Here is a 16,850-nt window from a genome sequence, read left to right as displayed (position 1 = left end):
TTACCTGATCAGCAGTTGTGACATCAGAAATTACGGCATCAGGGGGTCTCTTCGGTGGATTCACTGTTACCTAAAGCATAAGCAGTAGCATTAATATTTCACTGCAAAAATCTTGTATCCACACCCATTCCAGAATATGTAAATTAAGTATAAAATGAAACAGCACTTACAAAGCTTTTAAGGTTCCTCTTATCCTTCCTACATTTACAGCCAAATAGAAAAAGACACCTAGGCCACAAAAAGTTTCTTAGCAAGGTTAGCTTTAAAAGGTCACAATCCTGAGACAGCAGACCTGGCTAACCAGTAACATGCTCACTTGTACAGCTGATCTGTTTGATTTAATTTCTTCCAAACTATCCAAAAAAGTTCAAGCAAGAATTATTCACTCAGAAAAACCAGCTGTCTCATACAACATTAGTGTTTTGGAACACGGAAACAGAAACGAAGCTTTTAGAACAAAATTTAGAAAGCACAGTGGAGTACAAAATTATTTACTACCTCACTCATGGACTACATCAACTTCCAGCTCTTTTTCAGTTTGCACTGGTTTGTGGGTTTTTTTCAATCACATGCTGCACAATTTTGTAAAAAAAGCTGTTCCTTGCGCAATCTACAGGTTCATTGTGCAGTTTTGAAGATACAAACTTTACCAACAGACTGACAGAGAACATCCTAGATCATGATAAACACAAAGAACACCATAACCAATTCAAAGCTATTGAAGTAGCTGAAATCTTTTTTCACCCCTTTTCTTCTCGGGTTTTCAAAACAAACAAGAAAAAGCCCAAACAAAGATAAAATGGCATAAGTTCTATAAGGAAAGGAAGTAACTTGACTCTTACCTGTAGTAATTCTTAGTTTATGTAAGCTCTTTACCAAATAAAAGGGAAATCAAAAGAAACTGAGTGCTTTGTAGTTTCACATCTAATAACGGGAAAGGCTTTTCCCTGTGTATTAACAGCAGACTAAAGCCACCTCGTCAGTGGAAGACTTGATAACATCACTGTTGCTTCTGTCACTTTACAGAACCACAAGCGACCCACACATTAATCCGTTTGATAACAAGGATGCCACATAACATCTTCAAAACAAGAACGACTTGCCAATCTGGTTCCAGTTGGTTTAAAGAAAGTCAACCCAACCTACTAAGCCATTAAGACATTAAAACTAGCTGACATATGACATATAACTAGGGAAACCCCTCTACCAGTAGGGCAAGAAAACCCCAACTCAAGGGACAGACAACTTACATAGGGGGTTGCTCATCACAGACCTCAACTTGGAAATTTGTCCTCTTTAGTTTGCAGACACAGTAAATGTGTAAAGTGACAAAAAGACACATACTAAAATATGTCTGATCAGCCTGGAATGGCTTTTTGGCACAGAAGGATAGGAAAGTCTTTTTAATTGGAAAGGTCTGCAAAGACAAAGCAGGAAAATTTATTGTTTGAAACTGGCCTCTTGCCTGCAGAGTCGTCTCTTGAATTTGCTATCACTGTGATGCCTTAATTACACTAAATTTGGGGGTCTTCCATCTCAGGAAGAACTGCTGCCTGAAGCAGTTATTATTCATATTTCAAAACATAAAAACATTTATATAGCATTTTCATACTTCACTAAATAGAGTGAAGAAGTTACAGTTGCCAGAAATGCAATGTTTAACTACAAATTGTCAAGGCACTACACTGGACTCACTTGTGTCACCACTTCCTTTGAACCACTTTTTTTTTTTTTAATGCATTATTATAAAATCTGATTACAAAAGAATTAAGTGTTCCATCAAAGACCTTTATACACTGTTTGCAGTAATATTCTGTGAATTTGTTATAGCACACAGAGGCTTTTCCCATTTCTCTGAAGCAGCAGGCATTTCAAGATTTGGTTTGTAAAGTTACATATGGGAGAACTGTTATATAACTGATACAGATCTAATAAAAAAACTTGTAAATTTAGATAAAAAAAAATCCCAAAGAACACTACCTACAGTATTACAGATGTGCAAAAAGTAGACGTTTCATTATAAATTTTTAAAAATACTGAGCCTAAAATAGCCTCTATTCAATTTTTCAATAACTGTTTATTACTGTAGTGCCTCAAGCCCCCCAGTTCACAGTAACAGTATCTGGCCATAGCTGGCGCCACCCTTATATATAGTACTGAAGGAAACAATACTTTTGTATCAGATACCTCAATAGCTACTTCATGGATTTGGACATTCACACATGTGTTCATGTGACATTGCTTGTCATTTGCCAACTCTCTCCCCACAATGCAGGAGTTCCACCCCAATGGAAGTGAGAAACTCTAATGTTACTTCTGATTTCCTCTTTATCATTTCCAAACCTCTTTCACGTGAACACAAACATTCATAAAGAGCTACACCTACAGATCTTTTCTAAAAACTGCAAGTTCAAACATGATACCACACATGTGAGTACTTCTCAGCTTTCTACTAAGCTAGTCTTTTTGCTAAAGCACATCTTGCAATATTAATATATGATCACACCTATTAGCACAAATTTAATGCACGACAACAAGTCACTGAACATGAAGACTCTCTGTATACGTACACACATAACCACCACTAGGTATCAATTTATGTTCAAATATAAATAGTCCCTCTACCGCCTTAAACATAAGCCAAGAAAACCTCTGAGGTGGAGCAGCAGAACACACTGTAAAGCTAAACTGACGTCACACGGATCACATATTCCCGATCGGAAATGTAAGCAGAGAGGCAGAAATTGAAATGTGATCATGACAGCAGAGCTGAGGCAGGTTTAAACCAGGTTATGAGCCTAGTTGGCACAAACCAACAGCTCAGCAGTAGGCCCTTTAGACAAAAGTATCTAAAATCTCTGCTTGTCACTCTCTTTGCTGCCCATGCTCCAACTAGGCCAGCCAAAAAATCTGCTCTTGAAGCTATGTATAAGAGAGGTAAAGCTCACTAAATCTACTCGAGAAAACCAAAACTTCAAATAAAGCCACTTACCTGTTCTTGTTGTGATCTAAAAGATCTCTAAATTTTTTTCAGATAAAAAGTAGATTGAGAAAATATAACCTTTCCCAAGCTAACTTTTAACAAGCAATTAGTAACTTTCCTCATCTGTTCATTTATGAAGAGTGTGACTGGGAGTAACTAAGCACGTAAAATCAAAAGACATGAAGTTTCTTTCGTTTGCAAAGCCTACATTTGGGTTTGCTAAAACCAAGAGTCAGTAAGACTTGCCAAATTGGACAGTTGAACTGACAGTATATTCCATCTGACCTACAGAAGTAGGATTTTATGAAAATTAGCACAGCCCAAAGTACAACATGTAACAGATTCTACCACTTCTGTGGAATTAATTGGGTCAAATCGGGTCGAGTACAGACTGCTACAGAGTCAACTTCAAAAAACCCTCTTCTAAAAAATCTAATACAAATCCTCTAGAGGAGTGTTCTGTCCATATCATGCATTTTATATGAATATCAATTTTATTTTAACTTCAGACATAGTTTTCTAAGTCCAAGTCCTGAAAATTTAGATTCTAAAAGTTTTCCAGAGAATCTCCTGTTCTGTTTTCCACTAGGAAATTCTGTATCTGTAATTTCAAACATTTGAAGGTAGGAATATCTCATCAGTTGTATGTTTAGCAATTAACTTTCCTCCCTAACTGTCAAAACAAAACCATCGGTCTCTAAGGCTCTGAACAGTACCTTTCCATTTCAGGCTCTTCAATGAACCAAAGTCTTTAAATTCCATTTGAGTTTGTACTGCCACACAGCTCAAATGCTAGTTTATCCTTCCTAGTTCATATAGCAAGTCTTTTTCTTGCAGTGCAGTCAGTAGTTTTAAGGTTTTCTTTGAATATGTGTGAATATACCTTGGCCTTTTCTGATGTTCGTTTTCCACCAAATCCTCCAGCTCCAACAAAAAACAAAGAGAACTGATTATAACACACTAGGTCCTTTCCACAGTAGGTATTCACTGAAAGACAATAAAAGAGGAAGGTCATACATTGTCTTCAATCCCCTTCTTCATATAGCTAGCATGTGTGGTTACAAGAGAAAAGTCCAGCTGCAAATATGACAAAGCTCATTTTAACAACTGAAAACTACGACAATGGTCACGCTTTCATGTTGCACTGTTGCAAGTCACTTCCTGACTCGTGAAGACTAAAGATCTTTTTCAAATAACATTATCATTAACTTTATCTATATGAAAGCATTAAAATTTAAAAATGAGCTATCAAAATACTGATGACATCCAAGGTGCCAAAACCAGTCAACAACAGAGTGCTGAAATTAGTATTTATTTTGGCATCTCTCACTGTGTTAGCAATTTATTTAAATATGATACAATTGTGCCATAAAATATGATGTTTTAGAAGCTATTAAGAATCCCTAGTGTGCAAAGCACATTACCAACTCACACAAAACATGCCATTAGTAGTTTTTTCATACTAGTACTACTATAAAAAGAGCTTCAGAGCAAGCTTTAGTTTAAGGTCACCTGTTCCTTCTTTTGAAGAAGTTAAACTTCTTACACTGAACTGAGATTCAGCTTCCTACTTCCAGTTCATGCCTATTCCCCTCCCTTACACTGAAATTTTCAGTGTTGTTAATAATATTAATTTCCAGTTCTGGAAGAAATTTAAAAACCACTAAGACTCTGCTCACAAAAAGAAATTCTGTGTCTTGCAGAAACAGACAAGCTTAATGTTAACCCAGTATAGAAGTAAAACACAGCTAGAAGGAACAAAGGGGACAGTAAAGCCCTTTTTACACTTTTATCTGTAAACTGAAGGAATAAAAGGTCAACAGTGTTTAGAGATTCACTACCTATTAACCTACTCCCTCAAAGTAATTTCCCAAGGGACCTTGGTATAACCAAACCTGAAGATACCAACATTCTGAAAACAATTCATCAACATCCAGAGACATTCTGATCCTTTAACTTGGATTACAAGAGGAAGGAAATGGGGTTCGGTTTTGTTCAGAAAAGAATAATGTAGACATAAAAAAAGAACACAAGACATGCTCTTAAAGATGGCTGGTTTGCAGATGAGTCTACACAACATACACATGACTAACCTTTGGAAACCCACCCCACAAAACATATGCACACACCCCCTTGCTGAAGGCTGCCAGAATCTAAAATGGCTGCCCTCAGACAGGACTAAGTAGTGCTATTAAAGAACTTTGTTCAGTTTGCACAGTGCACTATTCCACCTACATAGGAAAAATTCAAACGTTCTCTGCAATCTTTTTCCAAGTTCTTATTTCAGTATGTTAACTGCCCAAGAACAATTACATTATACATTTACACAGCTATTGCTAACTAGCTCGCTTCTCAGCTTTCACTGAGATTTAATAAGCCAGCAGTCTTTACTGGGATAAGGCTGGCAGGTATTGGTATAGCTAGTTAAAAACTGAGCCTGTAAAATTTTACCATATTCCCTCGAAAAATTATAAACCTTCTTACCATCTATAAGCAAGACTGCTCCTGATCCTTTGTCGAGAATATCAGCAATGGTTGAAACTGAAGTTAACTGCCCTGTAAGAAAAGAATAAACATATACATGTTGTAAGGGTTTGCTTCAGGAACAAAGTCGACACATGACTCTTTATGCTTCCTTACTAACAATAATAATAACGGTAATAATAATCATAGTGGTAGTCACAGTAATCACAATCATCACAATTATAATAAAAGTGTCTGGGAATCTTTGCAAATCTTTGTTTGTAGATGTAAGAATTTTTTTATATTTTTTTTTTAAGTCTTGAGGGTTTATTTAATAGAATCTTGCTCTAGTTTACGTTTTGAACTAAACGCAAATTGCATTTCAGACTCAAACACATCACTGAACTTTACAGATAGCTCCAATCCCTTAAGGATTGTCCACAAATTCCAAGGGGGTTGAGACAGTTAGCGTTCTACAGAAGCTCAGCTCAGCTGAGGGTCTGGGCCTGTGGGTTTACTAAGTTTGTCCCTAAAGAGGTTATTGCTCTGGAGAGATATGTAAACATATATGTTTACATAATCAGCCTATGGAATGGAAAAAACTTTATAAAGTCCCGGCAATCCATTATTAATTATCAGACTTCTTTGAAGTTACTACAACTCTCACACATCTCCTTTTTGTTTCAACAAGAAATTAGGCCACTTATTTGTGGCTTGCAAGATTATTTCTTTCCTTCTACCCACTGGAAAATGTAATTTTTAACAACTATTAATGAAGAAATCCTGACACATGCATGCATATCCTGGATGAGCCTAACAAGCACCTCTCAAGTGATGTTATCCAGGAAAACACTGATATGTATGAAAAGAGCTTGCTACTGCAGTAACTAGTATCTTGAGAATTTTGACAGGAAGAAAATTAATTGCTTTTTAACCTCCTCATCAAGATGTCTATTCCTCCTTTACATCCATAATTTAAATCTTATCTATTTACAGGCACACAGATGCAACCAATGTTACAGAATTTTTAGATAAACATCCCAAAAGTTCTACGATACAACTTTACAGAAAGAATTGTAAGTTCTGCTCATTTAGTATCAAATTATTTGAGCAATACACCAGAATGTAGTGTATTTGCTCACTATACCAAAGATCAGGCGTGAGTTTACTAACTATACTTTAGAAAAGCAGCATCTGATACCAAGAACACAGTTTCAAAATTCCTTCAATCATGCAATAGGTTGCCTCTCTTCTCCCCTTCCCCTTGTAAAACGAATATGCAAAAAATCCAGCTGCAAACACAGCTTTCCTAGTTCCATTTATAATATGGCTACAGGAACTGTTTCATAGTGAAAAGCAAATCAGCAACACTAAAGGACTGACCTGAGGTTGGTAATGGTTTATACAGTTCCAGATATTGCTCACCATGCAGCATCTATGTAAAGAAAGGCAGTGCTGTAACAATCAATATATATTATATTGCTTCCCCCATCACAATTGCAAGGAAATACATAGTTATTTTAGAAAGTGTTCAGAACAAACAAATTAAAAAAATGCAAGTTTGTTTTGTATTTTCAATTTCATCCCCAGCAGAAAGTATTTTCAAAGAAACTTACAAACTTCAGTGGTTTAATAAAAGCATAGTGAACACAAATTAAAATTTAACAAAAAATTGATCATTCATACCAGCTTGGGCTGATACAGGTTATCCAAGTGAAGCAAATTAATAATTTCTTAGAATATATACAACACACTGAATCTTCCTTTTCTAAAATAAGTGGAACTTATTAATACCACAAACATACTAAAAAAGTAATCTTATAGTTATATAAAGCCCAACAACATTTGATACTTGACTCTTCCATACCTTTGCGATATCAATATTTAGTCCCGGAAGAGAAGGAATACCATCAAACATGGAAGTCTGAGCAGGTATTACTCCAAAGCTGGGTAAACAGCAGAACTCTTCATTTCCTTCAAAAAGAAATTTTAGGTGATCTGGATCCTTAGTTGACATTCCCACACCAAGGGCATACAGAATAGGCTCTAAGCGAGTATATTTATACACGTTGGTAGCCAATTCCCGGCCAACAATGCTTGCCTGGAAATTAAAAGTCAGTATAAAATAAAACTTCACAATAGTTAATACTGCATTTGACTTTTTCCTGTAATTCTCATATTAGACAGAATTCCAAGCCAAAACCACACTGACCAACAAGACCCGTTCCCCTGCCCCTCTTCTGAACAATACCCTAACTAAAGACACTTACAGAACTTACAAGAACATGTATTCAGCATTATTCAGTCTATTTAGTCTTAAGTTTTCCCATCATCAGTAATAAAAAGTGGAGCCTGGAGATGTTTCTTATTTTTCTTCCTCACTTCACAGTTTAAAACCCACATTTACTCTTGCAGACAGCAAGACAGAGTAGAAGCTGATCATGCAATACAAATCTCTCTGCTCACAGTTTTCACCTGAGTGCATCTGGTAGACATAGGTACTTGCCGTGTCAATAGACGAAGAGGCCACTGATCCAGAGCTTGTTGAATTCATAGAAACATTCCCCTGAGACTCTATGTGACTTAGAGCATCATTCAATACGCTTATGGACTCTAGAGAAAGGAATTGAAAAATAATCACTTACAAATAGCCATAACTGAGACATTCCAGTTAGACACACAACAAACATGCCAGCAAATGAGATATAGCCCAGTACTTCTCAACTTAAACACAATAAATATACAATTGCAAATTGAGCACAGCCCTGCATTTTACAGGCATTTACACAATAGTCGATGATAAGTGATCTCTACACCAGTTCCACCTGTTCTGCACCCAGCAGTCAACCATGACACCTATCTAATTCAAGTGCCTGAAACATAACCGGTGCTATATGCCACCATTCAAGCCAAAAGGAGTATGTCAGTAAATACTTTGTTTTATTCCCTGAACCATAGTGCTGAAAGGAGAAGATAACGTGCATTACGTTTCAACTCAGAAGTATACACTGGAAAATTAGTACTGCTTTTCTAATCTTGAAAATTATTTGCAATAAAAGAAACATCTCATCTGGCAGTTACCCTCTTTCCCAAGTCACACAGATAAGCAAATAAATACATCTCAGCTTGAATAATGGCAAGATTACACGTGAGATGTTGCATGGCTGAGATACAGAACTCAGCTATGGTAAAGGCAGGCCATCAAGAACAGCTTGGTCCTTGAAGCTCAATGCGGCTAAAATCAACGATCCCCTCCACTTCAAAACCCCTACACTTACACTGACTTGCACTGCTGCTCAGACTAACACTGTTGTTGCTCTATTGCACTGCATCCCCCTAAATATCCTGCAAGTTAACCACATACTCTCCTGCAGAGTCTCCATGTCCTGAACTATTTCTTCCTTCCTAGTCTCACTGCCAGAATCTTCATCCTTTTTTGCATTCTTGAAAAGAATGAAGGAAAAGAAATAATGAGTCACCTTTAATGTCACAAGCCTCACCAAAATTATTTTTTTAAACTTTGGCTTACTGTTGTATTTGTAATCAGCAACAGCACTTGACCAGAATAATTTAATAGCACCTTTATTGATTTTCAGAGTGTACGTGTGCAAAGAAAGCTGTCTTTAAGGATAGAATGCTCTTTCAAGGACTCCTGGATTTATTTCTTTGTATCTATGACAGACATCAACCACATGAGATATGTCTACACTTCTAGGCCCAAATTTCTTGAGATGTATCAGCAGAAAGTATATGTTATGCTCTATGTTTCAAGGTGGGTTTCACCCTTTAATATCAAAGCTACTTTTAAAATGCCACCTTTCTGGGGTGCCTGAAAAGCTTAAGCGAGCTATTAGAATATCACCAAATACAGGCAGCAAAGCAGGGTTTTTTTCTTTTTTTAATAAAGACAGAAGGGAAAATGTTAATCTCTTTTTTGACCCCAGAATTACTTTTCCAGTTAAGAATCCCAGTGATGACATAGTTCTTTCACCTTCCCGGGACTGTTAGAGCTGCATGCAATAGAAATGTCTCAACTTATTGTTTCAGTTTTCACCACTCTTCTACATCCTGGCATAAGAAAATGGACTAGTATAGCATTAGATTTACAGTAATATTCTAGCAGTTGACCAGATATGAATCTTTCACATGAGGCAGGGTTACACCTTCAAAGAAAGAGTAATTAGATTACTGCATGAAGAAGTACAAAGTTATAATCAAATACATTGTTACGAGCTAACAAAGCAATATGAGATTGCTGAAAAATAAAGATGAAGCATTACAAAATCACTAAGTGAGGTTCAGACACTAGTAAGAATGATTTCAACAGTCTTTGTTTCGTATTCATTTTGAGTAGGGAAAGTAAGAAGAGAGGGGGAGGTAAGCACAGAGCACTACATGAATTTTCAGTCATGTAAACACGTAAGGATGCCTGAAATTAATGTTTCAGCAGTAGACTTAGCATGACAATTTGAACTTTTCAATACATGACTCTACAAGCTGAGTAAGGTTCTCACAAGATCCAAGAAAGAGCTCAAAGGGTATAATTTTGGCAGAAACAAACCCAGCAGGAATGCATTTCATTAATATAATTAGTTTTAATATTGGTTTGGGATATTTTTTAAGTTGTTACACTGTCAGTGAACTCTGAAATCTTAAATGTCCACTACCCCAGCATGGGCTGCTATTACAGAACAGTTGATTAGTAGACAGCAGGGAAAGAATAACCCGAAAAGCAAAGGCTGAGAACAGTCATGACAAAGTCTGCCTCCTTCCAAAAGTATTCTTCTTAACTTTCCAGTTAGGGAACACTGCACGTGAACCATATCCCTTAACTACGGAGGAAACAGCACCAGTATTTTAACCCTTTTTAAACACATATGAAAGTTGAAATTGAAGCTGGAACAGTTTTCTTCTAATACACTTTTTCTTTATATACATATGAAGTGTACATACATACATACACACCTATGTATTTTATTTTCTCTATACTAGAGATAAGCTTTTGAAATGTGCCAAAAGTCACCCACTGAGAATACTCAAGTTGTTTTCTGTACCTAGACAGCTTCTAAGATAATTTAAAATGGATGTGAATTTTGACACATTTTACAGATTACAGCAGATTACAGACCTCTAAAATACTAGATTTACCTGAAACTGTCTCATATCTTCACAATTTAGGAGGAAATCAAGACAGAGAGCTATTGCCTCATATAGGTGACAGACTTAATTAATTCTGTTTTCCTAGATAACAAGTGAACATACTAACCCATGCAATTACATACTACAGAATACAATCTGCAAGACAGGGATGGTTGACTTCCACCTATGTCACAAGACAATTTGATTTCTCCCTTTGTGCAACAGGAAGAACTGGACGAGGACATGAGCAAATTGCGCACTGTGGAGGCAAGGGCTACTGTATCTCACTTTGTCTGAGAGGGAATATGGGGAGATAACAAGCCGATGTGCTGTGCAGTGTGCAACTGTGACATACTGCACATGCACATTCAGATGCTTCTGTATCACATTTAATTTGGTCTTCCTGGTCATGCACAGGCAGAGGAGCCCAGGACCTCTCAGTATCTCAAAACACTGAATCATGCTACCATGACAAATATGTCAGCTCACTAGATCCAGCTGCAAATCTGAGCCCGAGCAATTTTTTTCTAGTACTAGTCAAGCCAAGTCACATTATTCTGCAATTGTTACTGCCTAAGGGCATACAGGGAGCTGGTTACAATGACTTGCTGATGGTACACTGGAAGTTGATTCCAGGACCTAACTTTAAGGCTCTGATCATGCCCTGCACATCTTGAAAGATTTCTAGCTTGTTCTGAAGTGGTATAAAGTACACTGAAACTATTATTTCCATTTAATCATTAGTAAGAAAATACCATCATTGTGCAAATTAAGAAAGCTCTAACACATAAGTCACTGCAGATTCACTACTGCCTCAGGGGCAGCAACATTTTCGTGTTAAGTAGATGGTTACCTTTCACTCCAAGTAAAAGGAATGCAGAAGAATACTCGCCAGCAAAACTACATCTTCCACTTCAACTTCCTAAGGCCCAAATTGTCACATAGCTGCTTCAAAAAAAGAAGTCTGTTCTCAGATTCTTCTGTTGTTGAAAATGGTATCATGTAGTGAATGTACAAGTAACCGTATTTTTTGATAGTTTAACAGGATTGTACCTGAAATTGTGTGAGAGTACAGAGGAACTGCCAGAACTTCTCCAAGTACATTAAGGACTAAGCCTGTAAAGCTTATGGAATAACTACGAAGAACATTAAAAGACACTTAAGGTGTTGAAAGGAAAGTGAAAAGGCAAGCACAGTCAGTTACACAGACTGTGTCACACAGCTTAAGAGGTAAGGGGAGGAGTTTGGACAGAAGACTGGACTGCACAATGAGCAGCTGCTTGTCTAGGAAGAGGTAGGGTAACTACCAAGAAAGACTGCTTTACCAAGCACATTATCGTGATACCTGAGAAACTTCAGAGAGTTACAGAATTAGCATCAATTGCCAAATCAAGTGACAATTAACTATTTCCTATTAATTAAAATTGCACAAACCCTATAAAACCATATTCTGGTACATAAGTATGAGTTTTCTAGCTTGATTTAGTTTCTGTGCCAAGAGAACAAGTAAAGTTTACAAACTGAAGAAGCGCTTCAAAAAAAGGCATAAAGAAAAATTTGGATCTTTTTACTTAAACTGGTTTTAAGAAAAATAATTCAATGTTTTCATTTCTTAAAAGGCCATCACTAAAATGTAAAGATGAGACAGTACTTCCATTTAGTCTTCAAGAGTTTCAGCATCTCCAGCAACTCTACCTTGGCTAAAATACAGAACCATGAACATGCTCTAGTTAAACATCAAATGAGTGCTTTGCTAGGCAGTCTCTAAATGCATGATCATGCAGATATCAGGCATTTATTTAAGAGAACAACTTCCCACTATGCTTGCAAAAAAGAGTTCTAAGCAAAATAATAAAAAAAAAGTACATGAATCCAAGTATTCAGTTACGTATGATTGTTACACACACAACAAAAATTACCTTTAAAAAAACACCAAACTAACCAACAGATTACACTCCTACTTTTTTGTAGTCTAGAATGAATAAAGTCAAACTGATCTCATCAGTATGCCCAAATTATGAAACAAGATTAACAACTCTGATTATGAAATCTTCTACTATATTGCATGCAAATACTTTATATAATTGGTATTTTTTTATAATTACACATAATGGTTAGTACATGATTCCTCTTCACAGCACCCAATTACTTTAATGATTTATTCTGGGAGAGTTTTACCTTGCAGATATTTGGTATTGTATCTTTAAATTTTTAATGCAAGTACTCTAATTATTTCTTCTTATTTAACAGATTAATACCTTCAGGCAACAAAGTGGAGGGTTTGGCTGTAGAAAACACTTCTAACATAGAGGTGAAAATTCTATTCAGCTATACTTCTTTAGAATTTTCCTCAACCCTTCTGCTGATTCTCGCATGCAACAAATTAATGAAAGCGTTTTCATTTAGCCTGGCAGTCTCTCTGGATTGATGCAATTGAAAGAAAGATGCTGTATTTTCACCAAGTTCATAACAAAACAGAAGCTAAGGTAAGTACACTGCATGGGAGACTCATGTAGTATTTATAATTTCCTGACTGTAGAAACCTGCTATGTTGTATTGTAAGCACATTTACTTCTGAAACCCAAAATCTTGTCAATTTTTTTCTCCCAATAGCATCAAGAGGCAGATGTGGAATATCACATGCAATGCTGATGCAACTTTTAAAAGAAACTCCCATCTACAACTTCCCCCCCCCCCAACATTTTTCTGCTAGCAAGCCATAAAAATAACATTGTATATGCAACAGGCTGGAGAACAGATCAGAAGCTATAAAGCTGAAATTACGTTGTCACAAATGCCATTCCATAGCAGGACAGAGAGCGTTTATAAACAGACAGACAATTGGAAATAGGATAACTGCAAGCCAAGGATCAGTGAAAACAGTCAATAAGATGATATAGAACTGGTTTATGGCTGGTTACACTCCTCCACCAAGATCTGAGGGAAAGGACGTAAGAGTGTCCTACTCTGGTTTTAGTTTTGGGATCTAAATACATATGCCTAAGGTTTTAATGAAATGGCCTAATGGATTTAAGCACCAACAGCTTAAACATATCTACTGTGTGAGTACCTTTGAAATTCAACTGGGATTGTACATAAGGATGCCTCTTTCCCTCCTCACCCAAATACTTCAATGCTGGCATTTCCTAATTTGTCAAATACTCAATCTTTGACCTAAAAAACAACTTGCTTTGATCTAAATAACCACACGCATAATAAAAAAAACAATTATCAGTGATACTAACTCACACAAACTAATGGAAACATCTTCAGAAATGTTGGAAAGAAGTCAGGAAAATTAGTCTCTATGGTTCACTAAGGAATTATGACAACTATTAATCTAAATAAAGAGAGACATAAAAAAACAAAGAGACAGTTTGGAAGATGGAAGAGAAGCAAGTACAGTAGCAGAAAAGATCAGAGTAATTTTGGAAAGGGGCCAGGGGGGTGGGAGGGGAAGGAAGGAATAAAGAAAGTACACAAAGCATTGGAACAGACAGTCATCTTGGTCATCAGCCAAGGAGGTGATGTTACTCAGGAACACAAGGCATCAAGGAAGAACTTCTTTGCTGTGCTATACCAAATGACTTAACCAGAGAGCTTTTTGGTATGGAAATGTCTACAAAAAACAAGATTAGATGACCTAGAGGAAAATACAATCTATTACAATAGTACTACCCGTTTGTAGGCGCAATCAAATAAAACACTACCATTTATCTGGCTGCAATACATAAAATAATAGTGATGTTGCTTCCCTAAAAACTCTTACGAAAGATAAAACTGTCTTAATTCTACATGTTAGAACACAAAAGGTTCCTTAAAAAGATCTGACTGTATTGAAACAGTATATGTTTAATATCACTCGTTTACAAAAGAATTCACTGGTTCCATAGACTTTTGAAGTAAAGTTTCAGCAAATGTCTGACAAGAAAGCATTCTCTTCTAATCTTTACTGGCCCAAACTATCCACATTATCAAAGTCTCCTTTACCTTGGATACTTCTGGGTTTGCTGGCGTTATCAAAGTCACAGACCTTCTCCCACTTATCTCTCACAGCTTCAGGTGTCATTGGCTGATTCTTTCCTCTGACAATAGCACCCAAGGATCGCTCCCAGCGTACTAATGGGAAACATGAGCCAGAGTTAAAGTAACAAAGAAAAAACCTTTTAGTTTCTTTATATGACTTTCATCTAGGCCACTACTTTCAAGACAGTGCAAGAACGGAAAGGTTTTAAGTACTTCAGTTTAACTCACTGGTATAACTTCAGGTGGGACTAAAAGGGCTCACTGCTTTTAACTAACATTTAGAAAAGGAACAGCACTGGGTTTACATTTCATTAAAGCCATAAGAGACTAATTCCCCTCTGAAAATATTACAGCAGTTTTAGGATTCTTTCTAGTGAAAAGCTTTAGCTAGTATCTGTCTACAAACATCCTTTTCTGACATGATTTTGGCTACTAATGCTTAGGAATCTTCTGAAAGCCTACAAAAACTATAGGGAAAATGTGAAAACCACTTTTTATCTATGAAAGAATGTTAATACCAGTAGCCAAAATCACCAAATGGCCCCTGAAGTTGTATTTCAATACTGTAACTTCAGAGAAACGCGTAAGGCTAATGTGAAATCGGTTCTGGGAGGATACAAACTTCTTGGATTGCATCTAATCTTTGTTATATTGGGTTTGCTCTTCATTAGAAGAGACAATGAATAAGGTCATACTGGTACTTCAAAGACTTGAACAGTCACCATTATAAATGATGAAAAATGGTATTTTCTTTTGGCCAAAGACGAGAAGCCACAAATTTTCAGCTGTACTAAAAAATCAACATTTTGTGAAGGGCAGCAAGACATTTTATGCCGCTGCCCCAATTTGTTTCATCTGTCTAATACACTACCTGGGGAAAGCTATTCCAGTGCCACCAGAATATTCACAGTTAGTTAGAAATGTACAAAATCTTTATCAAGTGGTGGAAAAAAAATGTTCTGGAAAAAGAGGGAACACTTCTTGAATCAATGACCCTACTTCCAACCCACTGGTGATATTCACATAGGCTGAAAAGTCCTTGAACAGTTCAGGAAAATAACACTGGTATTAATTTCAACATATTCAGGAGAAAAAGTTAAGACATTTCACACAATGGATTAAGTTTTCCATCTCGCAAGCCCTCAGTGTTGCCTGCAAGTTTTCTTCATGTTCATATTTAAGCTAGTTACTGGAGTCACTCCAAGAAAATACTTAGCATAGCTTCTGGTTATTAAGAAGGTGAATTGTCTCAACATGCTAATGCCTATCACTGCTATTTTATAGAAGTACAAATAAAGGTGGAAGGTAGCTAAAAAGTAGACTGTTTACTTGTGCTACTTTCATACTACAATGAATTAAAGTTATCAATAAAAGGCAGCAATGCATACTTAGTGCCAAAAACGGAGATTATTCTTGATTTCAATTATACCCTCAGGACCCAAGAGGTAAAGTTATTTGAGCATATATTCAATTACTATTAGTTCAAAAGCAAAACAAAGCACATACCTAAGTTACCAGCTCCCCCACGCATAGTGAAATTTGTGACTTTTACTTAAAATAAGGAGTCTCCTCAGAACCCTAGGCTTTTGCTAACCTTCTCTCCCTAAATAAAAATATCTTGAGCAGTGGGTAACTGCAAAGACTATTTGCACACTTTTGTTGTCAATTCAAAAAACAAAATCAATCCTGCAACACAAAGTACTTACATTTTCCAATCCATCCAGCTCCCACCTGCCAAGGAAAAAAAGAAAACACCAACATTGGCTTACCATATCACAAAGCAAACTTTTGGTAACGTAGGGACCCAAAAATATACTTCAGAACAAACCAAAGATTATAACAAAATCTCTGAACTACTGCTGGTTGTATTTAGCAGTTTAGTTAAGCACTGGAACACGGGCAACATAAAACGCCAACAAGATAACAGCTTCCATCCAATATGAGCTATCAGTTTGATGACAATACTTGTAATGTACTCCATAACCAAGTAATTCATCGTTCCTGAAAGTTGCTTTCTGCGTTTGAATGATTTACAAAACAAAAACTTCTGAAGTAGTGGCTTTGGTACCTTTTCAAACTTAGAAACGTACAGTAAGAATTGTAACAATCAAATCAGTAGTATTTTGAGCACACACCAGAATCTGACAAGGTTGTTACTGCCTGATGTACTTGCCATATACAGGGTCAACATTTCTTTTGCCTATGCCGAATATGTAGTACCTCACATGATAATTCAGTT

At 36.5% G+C, this 16,850-nt stretch overlaps 1 protein-coding gene across 1 annotated transcript in view; it reads right to left on the bottom strand.

Moving 5' to 3' along the window:
* The window catches only part of HSD17B4 (hydroxysteroid 17-beta dehydrogenase 4), a 66,756-nt gene that overhangs the window by 34,811 nt on the left and 15,095 nt on the right, over positions 1–16,850 (bottom strand). Inside the window, exons 10-17 of the mRNA XM_040578905.1 lie at positions 16,318–16,342; positions 14,576–14,704; positions 7,953–8,059; positions 7,314–7,547; positions 6,830–6,881; positions 5,468–5,539; positions 3,867–3,970; positions 5–70 (exon numbers count right to left, since the gene is read on the bottom strand). Coding sequence (XP_040434839.1) covers positions 5–70; positions 3,867–3,970; positions 5,468–5,539; positions 6,830–6,881; positions 7,314–7,547; positions 7,953–8,059; positions 14,576–14,704; positions 16,318–16,342 — 789 coding nt within the window. The remainder of the gene's footprint in view (positions 1–4; positions 71–3,866; positions 3,971–5,467; positions 5,540–6,829; positions 6,882–7,313; positions 7,548–7,952; positions 8,060–14,575; positions 14,705–16,317; positions 16,343–16,850) is intronic.

The sequence above is a fragment of the Falco naumanni genome, chromosome Z (genome assembly GCF_017639655.2).
Source record: "Falco naumanni isolate bFalNau1 chromosome Z, bFalNau1.pat, whole genome shotgun sequence".
Lineage (NCBI taxonomy): Eukaryota > Metazoa > Chordata > Aves > Falconiformes > Falconidae > Falco > Falco naumanni.
Note: the sequence above shows the minus strand (reverse complement) of the source record. Positions and strands in the feature narration are given on the sequence as shown.